A 24,713-nucleotide genomic window follows, 5' to 3' on the forward strand; every position below is an offset into this window, starting at 1 on the left:
TGCCTTACAGACAAACAACTTAGTCTCACCTTCTCGCAAAACCAGCCAGAACTGACGCCGCAATTATCATGCCCAATGGTGACTCTGCTGAGAGGGCTGAGAAGAGCAGCTATCTCCACGTTAAAGAGGTCTGTCCTGGCACGCTCAAATTCACCTCCTTCCAGGAAAATCTTCCCACTGTTCTTTAAGCCTTTGGAGCCATGGAGGATTACGTGGATCTTGGAGTTTGTGCCAGCTCCTCTGATATCTCCTGTCACTACAGCAACGTTGTACACAATACCTGAAGGAATCAGGAATTTCGTTAGGAAGAAAAGAAGGGAGGAAAAAAGGCTGAGAGTAATAATTTTGATTGGATTTACACTGGGGTCTACTGGTTTCCCACTGGTCTTTTTAGCTTTCAACTTACACACAGTGCAATGCTTCATTTGTTTTTTGTCCTACACATACCTCTGAGAAATGCACAACTACCTTCAGACTGTCCAAGAGATACAGGTTTGTGGCAACAAACACCCTGTTGCATGGCCCGATGGAAAAAAGTATGGGGTTTTTATCACTGTGGGGTGATGATTAGGTAAAAAAAAAGGCAAAAAAAATTGACTTGGCAACTAAGTTGCTTGATTTTGAGAGGTACCAAGCACCAAACATGTCAGAGGGTGCTGAGAGGATGGAGAAGTGTTGCTTGAAACAGTGGTGGTGAGATCTGCAGCATCACAAAACTGGAAACTTGGGCTCAGCAGTCTATAAAGCTGCTGAAGCCAGCAGGACCTTCGTTGTCACTATGAGAGCTTAAAGATCTCAGAAAAAAAAGGCTCTTGGGAGAGGTATTAGCCTAGCTGGAAGAAAGAAAAGTATTTCTGAAAAGCAGTTTATATGCATAAAAGTTTGCTTATTTTTTTCTAGCGCTAACTGTTGGTCTAAGAAAGATAACACTTCTTCCTGCAAGCCTTACTTCCCAGAAGGTTCATTGACAGGCATATCTTAGACCTGTGTCATGGCATCAAATAAAGAGACACCTCTGTAACTACTGCAGTGTTTCAGGGAACATGCATAAAACAGTTGGGGCCCAAGCTAAAATCTTCCTTTGCTTAAATCATCCAGAAATTTCAATAGGGACTTTGGACAAAGTAGAAAACTCAGAACTCACTCTCTTCTAACTAATCCTCTCTCTGAAGCTGAATGTTGAAAATTGTATTCAAGCATGTTTTACTGTACATATATCTTCAACAAAACTCGTGAGGGCAGGAAACAAATGCACAGTCATGAATGGTAAAAAATAAGGGAAGCTTTTAGTAAATGAATTGCATTTTTTTCAGATTTCTTTCCCATCTCCCCCTAATTTTTCCCAACACGCATCCTGCGGTCAGAACTCTGCACCCAGACCACTTTCCTGGTGCACATGCAGGAAGGAATACGAGGACTGCAGATGTTGAAGACCATGCAATGAACTAAAGAACAGCTGTTATGTGCACAGTCAGAGCGTCTACCTTTACGCTAATGAATAAATACAGGCAGAACACTATCCAAATAATCTTCTGTCTTGTGGTAAGTTCTTTTATTGACTTTACATCCAGCTTTCTTTTAACAGAGACATAACTTTTGGTTGTCTCTGCTCTAACCATGTTGGATAATAAAAACAAAACCGTTTTAGGGCTCAGCACTGCCTTTCTTCTTTTGTAAAAGGATGCAGAGTTCCCCAGCCAAGAATCTGAAGTACAATATGCACTACCGCATGGCACATCGGTGACTGGGGAAATAGCAATCCACTTTCTGAAAGCTGCTGAGCGACTTGCCAAAGTACAAGCTGGATCTCTCATCCTCTGCCCATCAGCCCCTTATCCAGGTGCACCAGGTGATAAATCAGCACGTAGGTCCTGCGCAGCTTCACTAGTGAGATATGGAGGTGGGAAACGTGATGGGAGTTCAGGGACCCTGGCACAAAACAGCCTGTCACCAGCAGATGGTCCACTGCAGGTATCCCTAAGCGTAAGGCATTCAATCTTCTAAAGAAAACATGGCCAGTAGCATTAATTAGGCCTTTGTATCTTTCCATTTCCCACCGTGGATTCAGCCCATGACTTTACCTGTGGCTTCGGTGCCCCCAACAAGAATGTCCCTCTGGATTTTTCCATCATCTTCATCTAAAGCAAACCAACGTCCAACTGGGAATTGGTACACGCATTTATTGCCAATGTCTTCAATGATCACCTAAAAAAAAAGAAACAGCACTTCGCAAAATAATGTGGAAAAAGCAAAGGTCTTACACGAGGGGGTGGCAGAAGAGCAGAAGCTTAATGCACACACTCTCACCTGATTTAATATATTCCATACTCAAGCAGATCCCTCCCCGCTCCCTCATTAGCACTGATAGAATTTCAGACAATTGGCGAGTAAACCACCAGGCTTTTTTTTTTCTTTTCTTTTTTTTTTATCCAGTGAACTCAATCTGCATCTCTCGCAGTGTACGAGACCAGATGTCTCTGCTAGCAAGACCAGCTGGCTGGCCTGTCTTCCTTCTCTCCAGAGCCCCTTTGCTGGCTACTCTTCTCCATCAGCTGAATGGCGGCTCTTTGTTCTGCTTTGGGAACAGGCTGTCTGCTTTTTCTCTCGTTTTTAGAGACTTGTTATAAAAGAATACCAAGGAATTTCAGGACAAATCAAGACCATCAGATCAGCTCGTGTGACCTAGTAATATCCTGTTATCCCACTCAGTTACTCCAGGATGGAACAATTGCAAAGACAGCCATGAAACCCTGTGGTAGGAATAGTTTCTAATTTGGAAGGATTTGGCTCTTGGACCTATCTAGATACATATTTTACTGAAACAAGCCTGGGAACAATCTTCGCCTTTAATACCAGATTAAGCCACTTGACGTTTCTTGTACCTCCTGCTGAGGCATTTCTTACCATTTCTTCTGGGTTCCTGAAGCTTGCCATAGAGTTACTGCAGTATTTTAAAGAAGCAGTGAAGAGTACTGAAGATTTTCAGCCAGAAAATCTCTACTCACCTACACGGCTTACATCTCAGAAGAAAAAAAAAGGAAACCATTAGGGATAGAAAGTCTTTGCCACTTTTTTCTGCTTTCCCAGCAAACAGGAAAAATCTGAAATCTGTCCTTTCTGATAGATCTGTGAATTCCCATTCTCTGGGAACCAGAGCTTCCCCTCCTCTCACTCATCCCACACCGTGCTGTTGCCCGTAGCATTACCAATTCTCATTGTACCTCCATAGACACAGACGGCGGTGTCTGCTAGGGCTGGGATTGTCAGCCTGAGAGAGCAGTGCCGTGCTGGAGTGTTCGAGACTAAAATATATGAGGTTCAGGAGAAACAGCAACACTTAGATTCCCCTCTACCAGCTGATCGTCTCTGGGTTCCTGTTAATACGTTTACTCATGTATTTAGAGGTGGAAAACAAGCTCTGAGTATAAGCCGTGCTGAAAACACAAGAAACATGGCAAGAACTTCTAAAGATGCTGAGCAGGAGTGACAGCGCCAGAGTCCCCAAGTCTTGGAGCAAATTACAGAAAAACATTTACCACCAGTAGGCGATAACTAGGCTGTTTTACTTTGGTCCTCCAAGCTTCCAGTTGTACTTGCAAGGCAAAATTTGCCTTTTACTTAATCACAAACACCTTGGTGGTTCTCGTGACAGAACATAGGATTAGAGGTCACTACTTCAGGCTTTGGGACTTAAGCAACCTAACCAACATCAAAAACCTTGTCATGCAGACTACATCTGTAATGTGAGAATCAGGTTCCTTTTCCGTGGGTTTTTTCCTCCTATTTATTACAGGGAGCTCAACAGCTCTGTTTTTCATCTTCTGCATTTTTCATGGACAACGAATGTAATAACTAACTTTCAGTGCAGCATGTGGTGATGGTGGAAAAGCATGTGCTAGTATTTGCATTTTTAATACATCAAACCACTCTGTTATCTAGGATTTACAAATTTGGGGTCAGATTTTCAGTGGATTAAAGCCAGCTGTGTTAAACTACACCAGCAGGGGAAAGAAAATGAGATTAGAGGAAAGAGTCACAGATTTCTCCTTTTAAAGTATTCCTTCAACCATTTCACTAAAAGCTGCAATACCTTCACACCTTAGAGCAGGAGATTAAAATGAGGAGGAAGGTGGAAGAAAGGGATCTTTGTGGCAGGTAAATGTCTTTTGCTGTGCCAACGCTAAATCACTAAAATTTGGCCAAGCTATAAGTCTTTGCAAATTTCCAGTGTGAACAGACTCAACAGATAGTTTTTAGACTCTCGTGTCTTTACCATCTTGGTAATGAGTTAAGTCAACAGAGTGAGAGGGGGCTTGAAGGCTCCAGTTTGGAGAATTTCCCCCCTCATCGGTCAAAGAAACTGCAGTGACTGAGACAGGAGAAATATTATCAGAGCAGGCAAATTCAAGTCTCTAACAACTGGATTTTTCTCGCTGCCACAAAGTCACCTGAGATGATACTCTACAATTTACCCTAACTCATTTTCTACCCCCCCAATTTGAATCCGCTGCACCTGATTTAGATGCAGCACACTGGCGTGCACCAGGCTGCTGCCAGCGCTTCATCAGCACCCGCTTTGCTCTGCAGAAAAAACAAATGCTGGAGAGGATACTTCTGGCAAGGTGAAAACTTGATTTGTGCCTCTCTCAGTAACCTGTATCGCCAGCAAACATCCTTGCATTTCTTGAAATCGGACCATCGAGAGGGTAAGTGAGACATTTTGATCCCCCGACATGCTTATGTTAAATGCCTCGGGAGTAACTAACCTTTGCGAGGAACCAGCCAGCAGAGCCACCCTTGTTATTATGCCCTATATTAATTTTCCTTAACCTTCCCAAATTCGGAGCATCGAGTGTGAACTTGTCCTCCGCTCCCTTTTCAAAGTTGTCTTTGTCATTGTCCAGTTTCCTCACACCTGAGGAAAAAAAAAAAAAAAAAAAAAAAGAAAGAAAGAAAAACCAAGGAGGAAAGGGTTACTGGCACACACGTGTTTGTAAGTGAAGAAATATTTAGGAACGTCACCACTGACTGAATCAGATATTCTCCAGGTAGCAGCTCTCTGCAACCAGGCTTCAAGGTAAAGGCAGAGGACTTTATATTCTAATAAAAAAGGTACCTTTTCTTGAGCACACAAGAGAGCAGGATTTTCACTCTAATGTCACAGTTACTTACAGCTCTCAGAGTTTTCAGAAATATATATCCAGATGGCTCTTGCATCTTTTTTTCTTACCACCACATTTCCCTTTTATTTTTAATATCTTTAAAAATCTCCAAAGTGTTTAAAAAAAGGCTACGGTCACAAGCTGCAGATTTTGACATTTGAGGACACAGGATTCTTTGCTGCATCACACAGGAAGGATTTCTTTTCAAATTAGGACCCAACCAGGGCTATTGGCTTTTCCTGATCTCGCAGGAGCTTGCCTTTATGAAAAATATTAAAGCACTGACCCCAATTGCAGCCAACGCTGTTCCTGCGCGAGCGATGCTGCGAGTGGGGTTGAACCCACCCAAGGCACCAACGCAGGGAAAGGTGTGGGAGGGCAATTCATCCCCCTTACCTTAGAAGGGGATGAATGATTTTCTAGGGGTGTTATTTCTCTGTGTAGATAGGACAGAGTGCCTGGACAGCCAGCTTTGATTTAGATTCCCGCTTTCAGATGTCTCCAGTGAGATCAGATGAACCCCCTTCTAAAAGTCTGGAGAATTAATCAAGGATGAGCCCTATCCACTAGATTTCATAATCTGTTCAAGGACACTTGGCAGACTTCATATCATTATTTCTTGAATTTGACGGGATAGGTGCGGTATAGAAGAGAGGATGTTTGCTCTCTGGATCTCCAGGTGCGGTATAGAAGAGAGGATGTTTGCTCTCTGGATCTCCAGGAATTTCCACCCACTCTTCTCCATGGCGTGACCCAGGGAGTTTGGTCTGGGCACATCTTTTACTATTATTCAGTTAAAAATATTTTTAAAAAATAAAATTCAAGTTCCTAGACCACTGTTGTAGTACAATCTACATTTTTTAAAAAAGAAAAGCTACCACCATTAATTTAAAGCCAGCTAATATAAATCTTCGTTAGATTATCTTTCTAAATGGCCAAACAGGCTCAGCCACAACCTCTGCCACACTGAAAGGACAATATTATCCATCCAGGGACACAGAAGGATGGGACATGCAGTTTTTGCTGCATGCACTGTAAATACACATCGGTGTTGGATCCCTCAGCAGACTAGCACTTACTGCACTGGTTTACGCTGGTGTTTTCTGCTGCATTTTCCCAGGGTTTGAGTTTTTTGGTGGTAGGTAACTTCAGTCACCTTCACAGCCCAGCCACGACTGCTGCTCTGCAGACGCAGCTTCCAGAAGCTGTGGATGTGAGAAACCCCAGAGCTAACACCACCATTTGTTGTGCATTTCACTCAGCCAAATTATTCTGCCTTTGCCAGATTGCTGCTGCGTGTTGTTCAGATCGCAGGCCTGCAGAGCAGGAAGAAATATTTTAGGAAACAATTTGCATTTGAATACCTGTGTCTCCTTTCTCACCGAAGATATTAATGAAGACATCCGCATCTGTACCACTGCCGCTAACTTCACCAGTAAAAACTCGGACCACGTATTTGTTGACTGCAAGGAGAGAGGCAGAAATCCCAACACATTAATAACTCAATGGTTTGATACAAAACATAGTAGTACAAACCAATTTGGGCTGTGCTGATGCTATCTTGAAAGCGTGTCTGAACCGTGGCTCCTGGTACACTGACCCTCTCCTCCATAAGAGGAATAAAATCCATAGGCAAAGCTCTGACACACTGGGTATTCACTGCCCAGGGCAAGAGGAACAGATCACTCAGTTCCTGGCCTTGACACTGGAAGTCGAAACGGACAAGAAGAAGGTGCAAATTTTGATGTTGATACATGGCCATTAACTGAACTTGGACCTACACACCAGCCTTGCTGTTTTAAAACGTCGCTGACTTACGGAGCCAAGCAATTGCCCAAGCTCAGACCTGACCCCTCTGGTCCAAAGGCTACCCTAGAGGTATTTTTGCAGCTTAGCCTATATTAAACCTGGCTGGTGACAGCAAATATTTTGAGGAAAGGTCAGTCACACTGCACGAGCACAAAAATTTGAAGGTGACCACCTTGCTAATCTGTGCAGTTTAAAAAAGAAATTAAAAAATCCACTCCTTTCCATTTATTGGAGAAACAAGAGTAAAGCCCAGGAACTGTGACACTGCGAAGCCACATCACGTGTGGCACCAAGCAATGCAGAAATCACATGGGTGAGCCACATCACAAACATTTCACACCCGTCAGGTCAGCGAGTTTGACAAACAAGTTTTTCAGAGGGATCAGGATGGGACTAACTTGGCTCTGAAGGACAGCAAGGGTGAGCTCAGCTTCTTCTGAATCCAAAGAGAAAACTCCCACGGGCTTCAGTGTGGCTATAGTTGGGGCAAACATGAGCAACTTTCAAAATCTACCACCGAAGTCTACCTGACTACCTTGGTCCTCCAAGCAAACTCAGCCATGACAGATGTCTAGTGCCGAACCAGTGCTGGAGACAGACGCCAAGACGCAAAACAAAACTGATGAAGTTTAACGCAAAATCTACTACTGAACAGTACACGACGTCGTACGTGCCCTCAACAAAGTACCTGTTATACTCTGTATTCCTGAGCCCTGGCTAGCTGATCCCGAAAGCTCTGTGCTACACCACCTCTTTATTTGAGTCCTGGGCATGCTGCTTCTGCAAAAAGGACAAATGCACAGGCCACCTCCCACATACCTCCCTTGCAAAAATACAACTTTTTGCACCATGATGCACGGTGAGCAACTTTTTCCCTTTGGCGGGTGCAAAGTTAGGGGAGAAGCTTGTCTGGGCTTCCTAACCAACACCAGAAATTAATTCCCTCAGGAGCTACAGATCGTCACAAACCCTGGGTTACCACTCCCAGAGCAGGTCACCTGCCTCCTCCACCATAATCAGTGTGTATTAAAAATTATTCTAAAAGACAGCAGACACTTTGCTGCACATGCTCCCGCGGAGGCAGAGGATGTGAGAGCAAGCATATGAGAAGCGGTTGTTGGATCATCCCCTGAATTACAGAGATGCACTCAGCTCCCAGGGTGAGGAGTAGAAGGGCAGAGCCTAAACAGAAGGGAAAATCACCTGTCACGGTTTAATGAATGTGCTCTGAAAAGGCTAAAAATCAAGCTGACATTCTTGGCGCCCCATCACAAAACATGCCACTACAAATAAAATAATAATGATAAAAGTGCAATAAATACTAAATAACAAGAAAGAAGAGGACAAAGCCAGGCTCAGACAAGGGATAAAATGCCTTAATGTTTCTCTTTAACTCTTTTACTTCAGTTCATAGAGCTCTAACAACCTGCTAGAGATATGCCAACACCAAAGGATTTCATTTGCATTAGCCAAGGATGGAGATCGTGCAATCTACAGCACCCATTTGGCCACTAAGCTGCTCCAACTAAAAGCGCTCCATTGTACATGGGGATCTTTAATCACAGAACACATTTTTCAAGAAGTTTTGCTCCTTGCACCTCCTCTGGAATACTTATTCTGATGTCAGTGATTAATTTTCCACTTTACATTTCAGGGGCCAGAAGAACCCGACAGGATAGAAAGATCCACAAAAGGACAAGCATCAGTGGCTGAACTTAGATTACCCTTGTAGGTTCAGTCTTTATGCCTCTAAAGTACAGACCAGAAGGATGCCTGGACACAAGCAGAGCACCAAGGAGGACATGTAGAGAACAAGTCCATGATGAGCGATCAGCAGCAGTGACCAAAAACAGGGCAGGAAGGGCACCTCGTACAGCTTCTGCAGAAATACGTCCGGTCAGCAAGAAAAATCCTGGTAAAATTATTTGCCACATCCAACACCTTGAGACGTCTCTCAACATCGCTGTGTTTCAAATCTAAGGTTTATAATGACATCATCTGACAACCTGCTCAGCAATCCCAAGGGCTCTAGACACACACAACATCGCTGTCAGAGTGTCAGCATGGACAACCCCGCGGCGGAGCTGATTCCTGAGCCCACAGAGATGGGCAATGCGTTGGGTTATCATTTTGGGCTGATGGCAATCACAGAGCACTGTGCTGCAAGGGTTTTCTGTTGTCCCCTGAAATATAAGCAAGGCTGGGGTGTACGGCATGGGCTGGCATGGCTCTTCTCTGTGCTCCTTGCAGATGTGTTTCCATAGGCAAAGCTACTCCAAGAGCATTAGTGGTCTTTGGCTTAGGTCGCAGCACATCCCTCCTTCATGGACCAGAGGTTCATGCCTAGCGTATGCTCACCAGGTCTTCCCCTTAATTTTTTTCATGTGTTCCCAACTCTGAAACTGTGCACTCAAACCAGTCCCCATACCTGCCCCACTCAGCCCTGCGTGCAGGACAATTTTAGTTCCTTCGTTTTTGGGAAGCAAACAGGATCAATCCTGAGCCACGCTGAATTTTTGCCAGCGCTCTCCCCCTCTCTAAGCAATTCAACACTCAGCTGCAGCAGAGAGAGTAGCTCTTCATTCCGCTCAGGGGTCCTTCTGTGCTTCATACATCAGCACATCTCACAGAATTACATGGTGGATGTGCAAATTTAAATAGCAAGGGATGCTACCTCTCCAAAAGACAGCGAGGATTCAGCTGCTAGAAGCATGCAGGAAAAGGCTCTCATTGCAGGCAGGCAGAGATCTGGCTGAAGTCAAGTACTCTTCATTTTAAGCATGGGTGGATGTTGTTCCCTGTTCTGTAAGCCCTTAATCATGCATTATTTAAAACAGTAACATCATCTTTTAAAAAATACCCGCTTGGCTTTTTTTAATCTCAATACATGGCTCTGAGTTCATCTGCAAAACAGAGATCAAGATGTTGCCTGGATATTTTTTTTTCGGAATGCTTCTCCTAGCACTGGGAACATGCAAAATGCTAATGTATGGCTGGTAAAAGCTGTGACTCCATCTAGCAGCGCAGGCTTGCTGCAGCACAGGCACAGCGAGGGGAGCTTTCCTAGAAGCAAAATTAGCAGCTGCAGAGGCACGAACCGCAAGATGCCAAGAGCAGAACAGCTACCAAAAATTGGGTAGCAAGAGCAGTAACTATTTTCCACCGTCTTTCCTCTTCCCGTTGCAACAGGCAAGCGCAAATGTCCTGTGTGGTTACAGCACCTTCCTTTTCTTTATAGCTGGGTGTCCACTCCGTTAGAGACAGTCCAGCTCCCCCTGACAGCTCTCATCCAACACACTGACACGCACAAAGCTGTCCCAAGAAGGCATTTGGAGACGTTGCCAGGATTCCACCTCTGGGAAGCGGTGGGGTGGCACTAACTGATCTGACCCCACTGCGTTAATTTAGCAGAGGTGTGACAGTCAAGCAGCTTGCCTGTTACTGATCAACTCAGCCATAGCTTTCAACAGCTAAGAGGAAAGATTAATGTTCCACCGTGGGCTACAGTCAGGCTTTTTCCACCGAGAGCCGAGGGGTTTATTTTGGTGAAGGGGCTGTGATGCTACAGGCACTCCTGACACTGCTCCTGGGGGAAGAAGGGCACGGGGCCGCAGCCCTCCTACCCCCCAGTATACCCCATCTAGGCTGGCCCCACTGCCGTCTCTATCCCAAGGAGCCTGGGGTGCAATGCCAGCCCAACACGTCGCCCAGGATCTTTTTAGCCAGCCCCAGCACCCCTGGGTGCTCTCGTGCAATCTCTCTCCCACCTCCGACCACAGAAAACGCGTCCCAGCCAAATCCTTGTGCTAGCAAGCTGCAGCTTGGCTGCTCAGCCGCGAGATATTCATCTGTTAATGCCATTTATTTAGCAATATGATATCATGGTCACCTGAAATGCCACAGGATGGAATTGCCTAAAGAAATCTGGTAGCTGATATTATTTGGGGCATTAGATAGGGTGTTTATGCGCAAGCTGCTGAGTTTGTAGCAGCAGGAGCACCAGATTTAGGCAGGGAAACAAAGTCAACCGTGCTTCATTACTTAGCGTTACCACCTCCTGCGGGGCACAGCGAATTCCCCGGCAGACATCCCTGCCTACCTCCGTCGTGCGTGACCTGCCGCGGAGCAGGGCGGCAGCCCAGCATCCGACACCAAGGTAACGTTACAGCCTTCAGGAGCAAAACACGCTGGGTTAAAAGCAGGGAGCTAAGTCGTAGGCAGCGATGGATTCTTCTCATAAGGCAACTTCTAGCAATTATCCTTCTGTTTTCACAGCGCTCCCAAGGGTGGTAATGTTTAAGATCCATCCTGCGCTGCTCAGCACTGAGCAGGCAGATTTCAGAAGAGAGAAAGGGAGGGGGAACGGGTAGGGGAGAGGCAACGCTACTGTCTCCGAATCGCTGCTAGCAAAGAAATACATTTGCGGTTAGTAGGAAAAGCGAGAAGAATCGCTGCTGGAGGGAGAGGCAGGGGGCTGGATCCGCAGGCAAGGCGCAGTTTCGACCCGAGTCTGCCGCAGCCTTTTTGCACGCGCCGAGGAAGGTGGTTTAACGTCCATATGCCTCGGTTCCTCGCTGTCAGGTTGAGTCAGTCAATCCAGCCCACCAGAAATCGTCTGACAAAATCTCTTCTTGACGGAAAGCACTGACTCGTCAAAATGGAAGCTCCTTTATACCACTTCTGACAGCATATTGCTCAGGGACAGCTAGACTCCTTGGTCAGAGCAACCTTAAAATGTCAGACAGCCTATGTTTAGGGCACAAAGCGGGGGTCTGGCAGCCCAACATGCTCGATTCGGGGTATGCAATTGAATTCAGTTCTTGTCTGTCCTAGGAAAGAGCTCATCCCAGCAGGCTAACACCACCTCTTCCTACACCAGCTTCTCCTGACCTTCTGGTGGAGATGCCTGCCTGCATTTTCATACACAGCACTATCCCTGGCGTCTCTGCGAACACTGCGGAGAGGAAAACTCACCCAGCCCTAATCATTACACCTTCTCTCTGCTGCAGTAGCAGAGACCCTAGAGATAGCAATGCAGAGCGAGGCATAACGAGAACCTAGAGCAACCCCTGAAAAGCAGAGGAGCCCTGCTGAGTTCACCAGGAGCTAGCTCGGTCTCAAAAGCGTGGCCTGTTCTTCCACAAAGCAACTGCACACAGTGAAGGAAGAATTTTTCTTCCCCATCCAGGAAAGGGTTGAATTCAAAGGGTTGGTTTAGAGCTTGAAAATAATTAATCTCTGTCAAGAGTAATTGACGACTATCTATCTTAATGAGCCGCACCTTCAGAGGTGGCGAACAGCTCCTTAAACCAAGGGTTCAAACTGAAAATGCAGATTACAAGCGCACCTGGAGAGCAGGGAATGCTGATGAAGAAAGACCTTCGCGTTGCTTTTGGCCGTGAGCACCTCTGCCAAAACGCGGCGTTAGTGGGGGAGGAATGCCGAAGCACCTTTGCTTGGCTTCGGGCTGCCGCAACCTCTGATCAGCGTTTTGTTAATCTCAGAAGAGCTGCCTAAAAAAAGTGTGTTCCTAAGAAAGAGATATTATTGCTACCACCCAAGGAGGCATCACGTCTGGGAAAAGGAAACGATGGTGTTTGCTCTGCTGAATATTGCATTACCCTCAACCGCTGCCTCGTGCCCCTCCTATAACGAACTCAGCCACTTGGTCTCCCCATCCAGCCCAGAGACCACGAGATTCAGCCCCATTTTTTGTGGCTCTTACGCGAAATCAAAGTATACATCAAAACAGTTAATATATTAGGATTCAGCTTGGATCATCCCTCTGCAAAGCCTGGGAGAGGCAATCTACCACATGCAGGAGCCTTTGCTTGTAGGATATGCTAAACTGATGTTCCTACTGCGACTTCAAAGCGATGATGACATTTTGAAGTGAGCTTTAAACGACCTTGCTCAAGAGACAATAGTGATTTAGCCGCAGAGGCACGGAGCTTAGCACGGGGCAACCCACCTTGTGACAGTGGTGTGGAAATCCTCGTTCATCTAATTCTCCAAGATTTCTCATTATTTTTCATTAAAACAGCACCAGTGTGGGAGCCCATGGAAAAAGAAAAAAAAAAAAAAAACAAAAAACCAGACATTTCACAAAAGAAATATCTGCTTCCTGCTTTCCCCAGATCTGCTATTATCAAAATCGAGGAAATCACTGAAAATAACCTCTCGGGTTAAACATTTTTGCTCAGAATGAAGAGTGAAATAATTTTACAATATTGTTTAAAATTATATTATCACTGTACTTCAGTCTTGCTTTATATAAAGAAGATATTTAAATAAAGTTACTTTATTTCAAAACTGATAGTTGAATTAATTACAATAGCTAGACATAACTGGTCAAAATTGTCCCCCACCTTCACAAACATGCTGCACTATCTTTTTTTTTACTGGATACATATAGATCTATATACTCGCCACACATAGAGATGTCTTATGCCTCTCCAAAATTTTTTCTCTTGAAACATGAGGTCCTTTATATGAATTACGAATTTCTATTTTCATTCCATTTCTGAGCTCTGTGCATCCTGTCTTCCTTGTGGTTTACAAGTCACCAATGTTTCTTTTTATTTCTACATTTCAATTTCTCATTGTCCTTACCCATCTTTAGAGACAAAACAAAAGGCAAAAAATAAGTTACAAATAAAATGTCCATAGCTGCCTCATTTTAGACACAGTGATATAAGATGGGCAAAGTTTGCAGGGAGACTAAAATCTTTATTAGAACAACTGAAGTATTGGGGGGCGGGGGAGAAAAAAAAAAAAAAGACATTTTTGGATACTCAATATGCCAGATAATACTGGGAAAAAACTGTCATGCTATCAATTGGGAGGTAAAAGGTATTAGTTCCCCTACAAATCTTGTTTATTGAATAGCTCATCATGGAGCAAGGCCTCATCCTTAATACAGGGGGTACTCACCGTTATTCAAAAGTAAACAACTCATATTTATTTCATAAATATATTTAGCTGCATTTTCCTGTGCTGATTACACACTTCCAGTCCTCGATGTAAATAAAGATGAGTTTTGATGAGCAGGTAACACCTATTAATATTTCATACCCCCCCCTCCTGCTTCTACATCCTCAGAAATAATCTTTTTAGTTTTTCTAATCGTGAAAGTTTCCAAAATGTGAGAAGTCATTTTGAATCACGATCCAGGGGAAACAGGAGATGGACCGGTGCCATTCTCCAGACCTGACGCTTTATAAAATGAAGTTGCAAAGCCCACGGCGCATCATTGACTGGTGCTTCACGTCCCAAATGCTGCTCCTTAGCGGAGCTTCTAGCACAGGTACGTTATTGAGAAATATTGGCTGCAGCTTCAGTTCAGATCCAGTCCAGCCCTTAGGGACATGCCCATCCTGTTGGGACAGGGAAGATTTCGCTACTAACTCAAAGTCAAGCACATGCATCAATATCTGCTGCCCCAAGTGTTTCCTCAAGCCACAGCCAGGTCGGTGCCTCCAAATTCTTCAAGTCATCCAACATTAAAACTCTGGGCAATGAACCGTGAAGTCTTAACACAAGCCTCCTTCGCAGAGGAAAGAAATAACACTGCTCACATTCCCAGCACAAATATATGAGTTTTAGGTCCTAGCGGATCTAAAACCCACGGAGAGTATCCAGAGCACGTTAACTCTACGTGTGCTTGTAGAGATTGCTCTCAAAAGCACACCAGGCAGAGAAGTCCAGCACAGGCTGCTTCTTCACGTGCACGGACTGCCTTTCCTACCTTCGAAGGAAACTGTTCTGGGGCTCGTTCTGCCCGTGGTCTTCTCCTCTGACCCACCACGAACACAAAGTGCCCAAATGTCCTCAGGTGATCACATTAACTCTGCCCCAGACAAGGCCAGACCAATGACTCAAGGAAACTTGTGGAAGACTAATGGATTGGGGCTGACCTGCAGCTTGATCGGCTGAACTTCTCCCATTTGTAATTATAATAAATACTGTTCTCATTTTCTTAAAGGCTCTGCATGCGCAAGCACATGGGCATGTTTCACACTAGTCTGTCTTTACAGGAATCCAGTTCCCCATTGCTCAGCGTGACCTTACAGCCGTTACCCACGCAAACTCTCAGATGCACCATATATCAACCCCAAATCGGGCCAGGATTGAACACAACCACCGACCTTCCAGTTCAAAGCTGGTTCTTGTCTCAGCAAGGCAGAAAACTTATGTCTGCCTGCAAAAGACCACGCAGACTTAGCCCTAGATACAACGCAGCTACCCCTGATGTGGTCTTTGACGTGACCTGCTGTCCCATGCACATTTATAGCCCATCGTGTCCAATCCTAAATAATTTCAGGGTGCTGATGGCCAAAGAGCCAGCTGGAAATCAGTCCTTGGCTCTCAACATCTTTTGCAAGAGGCAGGTTGGCAAGACTTGACCAAAATTTGACAGGTTAGCATAAACTGCAGTCACACAGAAGACTGAATTAATTTTCAGGTATCTGTGCTTTTGAACATGGTTTTAAGGACCAAGTGAGTAAATGCCCCCTTTGCAAATGAAAGGTCCTGCTTTGTCTCAGTAAAAGAGCACGTACAGAGAATTGTTTTGGTTTCGGACAGGTTTCAAGGATAATCAGGAATAGCCAATATGCGTTGGTGGTACCTAACTACAACTTTTTCCCTCGTTCTGAGGAAACCCGGGGCTCACAATGCAGAGAGTAGGCCTCACCTCAACCAGCTAAGTAGCGTTAACACCCTGTTGTCACCCCCAGAGAGAAGATGGCCCGTGGATAATTAACATATCATCTAACCCCCCCCAAACCTCAGCTGCTTTTATCAATCAGGACAAAATGTAGCCTTGCAAAAATATTCCAGTATTCCAACTTGAGACATTCTTCAATCCACCTGAAGACCAAATCTCAGGCCTCATTGCTTTCCAGCTGGGTGATAAAAGCTGTACCCATCCCACACAAGGGTGGAGAAAGACACAGCCCCCATGTCCCACCTGCAGCACATGCAGAGCAGTGCTGGGGCTGCAGACCACCAGGGAAAGATGGGTGAAGTCCAGCCAAATGAGAGTCACCACGGAGTGGGACACATAAGGGTCTGTCCACAGAGCGGCACGGGTGATTCGGGATCAGTCTGCAGATAATCAAACAACGGGCTGGGAACTGGATGCAGAAGTTCATTTGCTTTTGCGTCCCCGTTGGGTCAGTAGTTTTTATTAGCGCAGCTACAAGCTATTATGAATGCTGTCCTCCCCCACTGCTTTGGTGGGACATCAGACACCCTCAGAGTGAGCCAAAAACTGCAACACTCAAAGGAAAACCAGTGCCTGACTTCAGTTTTGAGCTGGTCCCTTGCATAAAGGCTCAACCATAGTCATGCAATCCTAAGGCTTCATAAACTCAAGTGAAGCAGCATAAGGCTGAACAATAGCCCTTCCTTGTAATTAATACCTGTAATGTAAATTAATCCAGGCCGCCAATAGCAGCTGCTGGGTAAATAAGAATCTGTGGCACTATCGCTGTCAAAGGGCTGTGGGCATACGATGCCGTGGATGTGAATGCAGGGAATAGAGGATCATTCAAGCAGGAACACTGAAAATGTAACCTGTTCTCCTTGAGAAATGTGTGGCATTCAACAGGGAACCTGACAGGAGCCATTTTATTCAGATAAGTACATGCAATCGCTCAGGCATCTGCGATCATTAAATGTTCCTGCCATCCTCTGTAACTCTACCTGGATCATGAAAAGAACTCTACTTTTGTTTTGTGTGTGTGTGTGCAAGTTTTCAATTTTATGTTGACTATTTCTTGGAACATACTCTTTTCTGCATTTTTTAATAATGCCTCTGGGTTTTTTTCCTTTAAATTAACCTCTCCAACGCTCACAGCACTGCAGGGATTCTCTGGCTGGCCTGTGCTCCTCACCAAGAAAAATGGTGAGTCTCCCCATAGCTTGGTAGGTTTTGGTCCAAGAACCAACAACCCCGTTCAAATATGCTTCAAATGCCTCTACAGAGCTTCAACAAAGAAAAAAAATACAACAAAAAACAACAACAAAAATTTTTTTTCTCCAGTCCACATCCCACACATATCACAGAGAAGATGCACATCCCAGCAGTGACCTCCAGTTCAAGAGAGGAAGGTAAATCCTCATGACAAAGATGAGAAAGCTCTCCAGGAGATCAAAAGCTGAAGGTGTTGCAGGAGAGGGAACGTGGAGGAAATTTATTTGATTACCTCCAAAAACATACCAGACTGTGGCAACAAATGGAGCATGAAAGCAAAGCGTGAGGCTAAGGTCTGTAACAGCAGTGCCCGGGTGGTTTACAGAGAAGAACGAAAGATAAAAGGGGAACAGTGATTGAAGAGGCATGACCAAAAAGGAGAAGAGTATGGCACTGAACACTGCTAATGGGAACACAGACTTAAGAAGGAGTAACTAATCTTTCTTTACAGGCACATAAAATCACCAAACCACATAATTATTCACTTGTCTAGTAGCCTAGAAAATATTAATACTCAAAGAGTAAACATCACTGTTTAATCCATTTGAAAAAAAAAAAAAAAAGAAAAAAAACACAACCAAATTTAGGGCAAATGACTTGTATGTACAAAGAAAATCATATCACAATCTCATTTCAGACCTTTACGGATCCAGAGAGAGCCAAATTAATTCAGATAAATTTACATTTGCAGTTGACAGTTCACCTCAGCAGCCTGGGAATGTTTATCTTTCATTAATTATGGTTCAAGGGGAACTGCAACCTGAGATAGCTGAGCTAACCCTCTCCTCTTACAGATTCAGACCTGCCACCTGGAAGGCATCCAACCCTTCACCCGTGCCTCTGGCCTCAGCCCAGCTCCCTGCATTTATAGGGGCAGCCACAGAGCATCCAGCCTATGCCGCTCAGAAGCGGGCTTTTCTAGCTGGTAAGGGCGATGAGAACAGATGCATTGCTGACAAAATACCTGGTTAAATCTCTTCTTTCGTACTCCTAAGGCAAGAGACAATCTTATTCATATTTGTCCTGGACCAAGCACATAGCGAGCAGTTGATCTATAACCCAAAACCACTTCTCTAGAAGAGCGAGCGCTCAGGACTAGCTTTTCGGCTGGTGAAACGCAACGTTGCTCCAGCAATTTCATTGGAGCTGCGCTGATTTGTACCAGCTGAGGGTTTAGCCCACAAATCTTTTCCTGCTGAGAAACAGGTGTTGAACAGGATGGAGGAAATCACACGCATTCCTTTGAATCAACTCTCCAAGGCAGGAGCAATAATAAATTCAGATAAACTGTTGTGTCATTTAAAGATCTATTAAGATGGAACGGTTGACTTCCTCCTCGAGGGAACCTCTTGTTATTTGTGTATTGCTTTGACTCATCCACAGACCCCTCCCGCCCCTTAACTCTTCCATTTCACAACCTGAACAGAAAAAAGAGCAGCAAAGGACTTTGGCACACGCAGCCCCAGCAGTAACTGGGTGGGTTTTTGGCAGAGCATCTCCAGACGTTATCTCATTCCCCTGTGGCAGCCACCCTGGAGAGGTCTGCATTTATAAAACGCTCCCACATACATTTCTTATCAATGGATATTTTTTGTGCATGCTAACTCACATGCAGTATCCTTTAATACTTACACTTTCAACATACTGAAACTGGTTTAGGAGGTTGTATCTTAATAGCGCAAAATTGTTTAACAATTCAGGGACAGCGCCATGGTGTATTGTTTCATTGTTAACTTCAAACAGGATCTCAATAAAAACAATAATACTTTTCCCTTCTAGAGCATCTATCAACGCTCAAAGCACTGTTTTAAGGCTGGCAATAAACTGTTTTTACAAAAAAAGGTTCCTAAGTGGTCACGTCAACAACATTAGTGCAAGAAATCTTCTATTTATTCTCAAAAAGACGTGATACTACCAAAACCACAAGTTTCCCCTCTTTTGCACCAAACTGTATCTCTCCTTTCCCTCAGACCTGTGGCTGGTGGTGGGTGTACTTCCCTTTCCATGCCCAAAATTAAGCTCCCAGAAAGGAGCAGTGCATTGGGGAGGTCATCAGGAAAACACAACTCGGTTTCCTCATTAGCACTTGCAGATAAACTGCTGACATACCACCTGAGGCTGCTTTGCTGGCTCCACTTTCACATCTCGATCGTCTTCCCACTCACGTTACATGCACTATACATCACCGCATGGCCTACACACTGATATCAATTTGGGAGTACATGTCTGGTTTGCAAGCTGTCCTGGCTTCGCTTCAACATCATTAGCTTAAAACCACTCTGAAAAAATAGGCACCAGTTCAATATGGATATCATACACATACAGTAAACCAGCATGGAATTACAGCGAGAGGGTTGACTTGTTTATGGAAATTTCCTGCAGGTCATCACCAGAGCCTGGAAACACTTAACTTTTTATACACAGGACTGCAACCACGCTGCCTCTTCTGATAGCACACAACGATACCAGCTACATCTTCTGGGGTAGGATGCCTCCCATCTACATGTAGCCTTTTAATCTAATTTAAAGTAGTCATCACAGATCCTTCGGTACTCAACCAACAAGCGGAGCTTCTCCAGATAGTGATTTATCCTACGCTACGGCGTCAGGTCTAACATTGGAAGAAGGCATTACCCTCTGGAAGCATCTTACACCTTCCTATTTCTCTCTCCACTGACTATAAAGAAAATTCAAATTAGCTTAGCCTACGCGATTACTTTTTATATGGCTGAAGTCATCTGAAAGCAACCCTGTCCTTTCTGACGAGGCACCAGAAAGCCGAGCTTTTGGGAAAACCCTTACTTTTGGGCACATCCATGGGATTCAGACTGCCAATGAGGTCTCTGACGTACAGTCCGTCGCCGTCCTCCTTGCTCAGCCAGTTGTTGCAGGGGAAATAAAACCGGAGGTGAGGTCTGTTCATGTCGGTCACGATCACACGGTCGAGGAACCAGCCCGCGTTCAGTCCGGTGTTATCATGCTCAATCCTAGAGGAAGAACAACCCTGGATTTGATATTTGGATTAAGACCGGCCACTAGCACTGTAATTTTGTGGAATATTTTATATTAGGCAAGGCTAGAGCAACTCGACACAAAATGCCTGTTTATACCTGTCTAGCCAAAGCGTTTTATAAGACTTATGGGCTTTTACAGGGTATTTTGAAAATAACAACCTTCCACATGTATTTGTGCATAGATATCATAGGTGCATACATGGGCTATTACCTGCAAGGGGATGCACACAAAATATACGTACACCTGCATGTTCATTCAACATACACACTCGCTCACCTTATACTGCATATCTAAAACATAAGTGACTCTCCTCCCCCCCCGTATCCCTCCTGCTCTTTTCTCTTCTTACTTTGTTTTATCCACCTCTTCCCATTTTTCCAGCATTCTTTGTACTAGTTAATAATGTTTAATGTTATATAGGTCAGTCAGATGGAGGTTAAACATAATAATTATCATTTACATTACACTAATTTCGCATAAGAGGATAGCGAACCTCATTTACCTCCATCGGGACATATAAAACAGTCCTAAACGCCTTCCTCCGTGATTGTATATGACAGAAATACAATTCTTGGAGGGGAGCGTGGATAGTTATAAGGAATGTGGTAGGTGATTTCACGCTTCAGTTCAAATCTTAGGCAGTAAACAAGCTTTTACCACCCCTTAACTTCACCTTGATAGGAGCACATTAACAAATACAATGAATAAAACATGACAATGCTAAAACTTCTACAGCCTGTCATTCAATTAGCACCTCGTGGAGCCAGTACCTTATTTTCTTTATTTGGCCGACATTGTTGGTTTTTACTCGGAACACATCTGTTTTGCTCCTCTCGAAGGCCGTGCTGCTCCTGTAATACACACGCACCAAAAACTATGGTAAGAAAACAACCACCTTGTCAGCAAGCATACCTTGTGGCCTGACAGAGTGCTACTGTTTAAGGATGAAGAAATGTCATTTCTAGCACTGGAAAGACCTATTTTTCCATGCCCTCTTCCCTGTGACAAGTTTTGGATAGCTCTAAGTACTGACATTTAAAAGACTTTTTCCCTTCTCAAGCTCTAAGAGTCCTTGCAGAAGCTGAGATGGAAGCTTTGGGGGAAATGCAATGCTGGCCCAAGCAGATGCAAACCTTGGATCACATTCCATATCACCTCCAAGAATAAAACATGACAAAGGTTTTTCAAAATCCTCAACTAAATCGCCTGTAGAGGTAAGAGCTAGGGAAGCCTGTAAGACTTTCCCATCAGCAAGTGGCTTTTGGAGGTGTCTGAAAACAGTCTTCAGTGAAAATATTTCACAGCAAAGCAAAAATTACATGAAGGACTCCAACTCTTTGGTAACACCTCATCTGTGGTTCCTTGACTCTGCTAGCCCACCCATCGGTTGATAAAACATAGAGGTAACAGCAAAAAACACAGGGATGTTTTCTGCTGTTCCTCTCCAGGGTGGCTGGAAAGCGCTCATTCGGAGTAATCGACTCAGAGCTTCGTTTCACCCTTATCAACCAGCCCTTGGCCAACCCATGTGGAAGACCCTGGTGAATCTGGAGCCCTGCACATCCACCTCAGTTGCTTCACAGGGCCTCAATATGCTTTTCATCTCTGTTTCCCACTCCCAGATGTGTCCTCTCCTGCCATCCTCACCTCCGGGCATCAAGCATACCCGCTCTTGCCGATGGAGCGGAGGGGCTCCGTAGCCCAGCGAGTTCCCTGCGGAGCCACAGATCTGCCCAGAGCTCAGCCAGAGATAAAAGCATCCAACCGCATCAAAGGTTTCTTTCCATGCCCATCTTCCAACATTTTTTTAACGACCGCTGAAGCTTCCTTTGCAACTTTCTCCTACGATTTGTATCTCATCCAAAGCAAACCAACTGTAAGACAGGGACTAGTTTGATTTTTATTTTTTGGTGAAGTGTTAAGTGTGCGGTTTGTATTTCACAGGTGCAAGTGGAAGGCAATAGAAAGTATATTGGCCCAGGTCAGGGGATGTAGAATTTAATTCCCAGTTCTGCCTCTAGCCTGCGGTGTGATCTCTGACAAGCACCTCCATCCTTTCTGAGCTCGTATTTTCCACAAAAACACTAGGAATAACATCAAGGCAAAACCCGTCCTTGCTCTGCAGACACAGCATCTCCCACCTGCCCTCGCTGATGGGCCCCCATTTCACCTGGGCCACTAAGCATCACTACAGATGATTAAACACAGCAAAATCCAGAAGTCACGTTAAAATGAACAAGAAACCACAGCGCTCCAGCAGCACAAAGCCAGTGACAAGCAGCTTGTGCTCGGAAAGATAATGAATATTAATAATCCAAGCAAGGGGGTTCCGTTTTGCTTGGCTCTCTTCTCCACATCACTGAAGGATCTGCGTGCGCCTTTGTTTAAAGGTTATTTTGTGTGTTCTGCAAATGCGTGCGCAACCCTCCTCCTCCCCCGTTCTGCTATTTCAGACACCGCGCCAGGAGCATCGCCGCTACATGAAAAGGCTAAAACGGTTAACCTTGCCACGAAGACAAGAGACAATTAAATCCATCCCAGCCTCCCCCAACCTCGCTGTCAGAGAGAAAACAGTCAGCGAGCGCAAGGCAATTAGTTTGTCAGGCTTGAGCGAGCATCGTAATGACAACATCTTCTCCCCGCATCGGCTCGGAGATCAATGCAGTGCTGCAGACTGCTATGGAGATGGCACAAAAGTATTAAGTGAGACTAATTAGCCCAAAGATTTCAGCACGCTGGTCCCGGTGGGTGCTGGTTTACGGCAGTTCCGCCACTGTGCTGGGCTGTTTCGGCTGCTGGGATGGTGGGAGAGCCGGGGGGAGGAAATCTGGTGTTGGAGGAGCAGCGAGTGGGCATCTGAAAGTGCCCATCGAGGAGATGCTTCACGCATCTTGAAAGGGCTTGGAAAAGCACTGAGAAACATGACTGTGGTCCAGAAGTCAAACTCCTGGGGAGCCTTGCTGTCGAAAGGTAGGAAGAATTTGACAAGTCTCTTCCCTTGAGATGGATATGCAGCATCAACAGGACAAAAAAGGGGAATGTTTTAAGGAAAAATCCAATCCTGCCCTCTAGCATTTTTCTAGCATTGTCAATTAAGCGGGAAGAGAGGGAGTGAGGGACTTTCCCATGATGAATGGCTATACTGAAGTTTATCCAAAAAAAAGAAAGAAAGAAAAAAGAGAGAGAGGGAAGGAGAAATGACAGCTGGGCTATGTCAGAGTCTGGTCCAGGTTGGAGCTGGGGTAAGAAATTCATAGCCTGTTTACCATAAGGAACTCATTACACCAAACAATGCAGCACGCTGGCTTGCACAGCTCCGGTGACAAATAAAGCAGGGAAAAATCTGACTTGGAAATTGCAGCACTAAATTTCTAATGTTCAAGCTTGACTGGTTTCAGAATCAAGGACTGGGCATGGGTAGCTGTAAGCAAACACTTAAAGATCAGCAGAATTTCACTTGGAGCCCTATCATTTGTCTGGGATATCAGGCTAGGGCAACTTCAGAAATATGTTACAATCAGGTTTTTTATTTCACGTATTTAATTGGCTTTAGCAGCTCTATTTTTTATAGTCTGTTGTAGTGTTTTACACAACTGCTTTGTAAGAAACATCCAAGAAACTTCAACAAAAAGTAGTATATGAAATTCTCGAATATTTTTTTGTATCTGAAGCTGTTTTCAGATTCTTTTGGTTGAATGATTGCCTACAGCTTGCACTGCTTATGGTACTGCAAATGTACAATGATTTAGAGCACTATGACTTTTGGTTGGGTAAGTCACTTTGCTAAAAAACACCACAAGAACTGGTGCATATTTGAGCATAGTATTTATAAATCTCTGCATGCATGTCTTCTGTAGGCCATTGGCACAGAGAACAGAGCCAGGGCCACGAGAGTTTCGCTACTACTTGGTATGTAGACAAGAAGACACTATCAATGATGCATGTTAAATGCAAAAGTACGTAAAATAAACATTTGAACTAGTAAATCACCTTTTTTTTTTTTTTTTAAATAAAGGGGAATTCACAACAATCCCACCACCTAAATGAAAGCCACATTTGAAACTGAAATTTTGAATAGTTGTAGAAAATAGTCTTTACTTCTGATCAGCTAACAGCACCCTTTCCAAAGCTGAGCTCTTAGGAACAGAGGGAAAACCTGGGCACTGATCACAGCAGAGGCATAAAAATAATAACCGCAACCTTTAGCAGCGATGGAGTAACCTGAACCAATTCGGCTTTGAATCACTGCATTAATGATCATTCAAATTGCCTTTTTATCAGGTGTTTTATCCGACAATGCTTTGTACGCACAGGACCACCTGCAAAAGCACCGTGGACGAAGGGCTGCACAGAAGCACAAAGTGTTACCGTGGATGTCAGTTCGAACAAAATTTTAAAGATGCTCCATTAAATCATCAGAAAGAGTCAGTTCTTGGTGGCATCTTCCCTGCAACCCTGCCCGCAGGTCTGCCTGCTCCTGCCACTGATGTTTAGCAGCACCGGGAGGGAGTTGGGTACCGGGGATGACTTCAGAAGGTCACACACCAAAACCCACCCTACAGCCTGTCACTCTCTAAGGAAAAATAAATGCCATTTGGTTCACCTGCTATCTCACGGGAGGCGAGTTTCTCATGAACTAGGGGTGGGCAGCGTAGTTTTAACAAACATAGGCGGCAGGGATGAGCGCTGATCTATCCCTGTTGTTTTCCTGGCTTGAAAGGACAGACAGCTTTGCTCATCTTCAGATT

The 24,713-nt window shown here is 44.7% G+C and overlaps 1 protein-coding gene across 1 annotated transcript in view; it reads right to left on the minus strand.

The window, feature by feature from the left end:
- Positions 1 to 24,713, minus strand: part of LOXHD1 (lipoxygenase homology PLAT domains 1) — a 140,927-nt gene that overhangs the window by 94,868 nt on the left and 21,346 nt on the right. The window contains exons 3-8 of the mRNA XM_049796003.1: positions 20,736 to 20,816; positions 19,753 to 19,937; positions 6,527 to 6,625; positions 4,767 to 4,915; positions 2,082 to 2,205; positions 30 to 280 (exon numbers count right to left, since the gene is read on the minus strand). Coding sequence (XP_049651960.1) covers positions 30 to 280; positions 2,082 to 2,205; positions 4,767 to 4,915; positions 6,527 to 6,625; positions 19,753 to 19,937; positions 20,736 to 20,816 — 889 coding nt within the window. The remainder of the gene's footprint in view (positions 1 to 29; positions 281 to 2,081; positions 2,206 to 4,766; positions 4,916 to 6,526; positions 6,626 to 19,752; positions 19,938 to 20,735; positions 20,817 to 24,713) is intronic.

The sequence above is a fragment of the Accipiter gentilis genome, chromosome Z (genome assembly GCF_929443795.1).
Source record: "Accipiter gentilis chromosome Z, bAccGen1.1, whole genome shotgun sequence".
NCBI classification, from domain to species: domain Eukaryota; kingdom Metazoa; phylum Chordata; class Aves; order Accipitriformes; family Accipitridae; genus Astur; species Astur gentilis.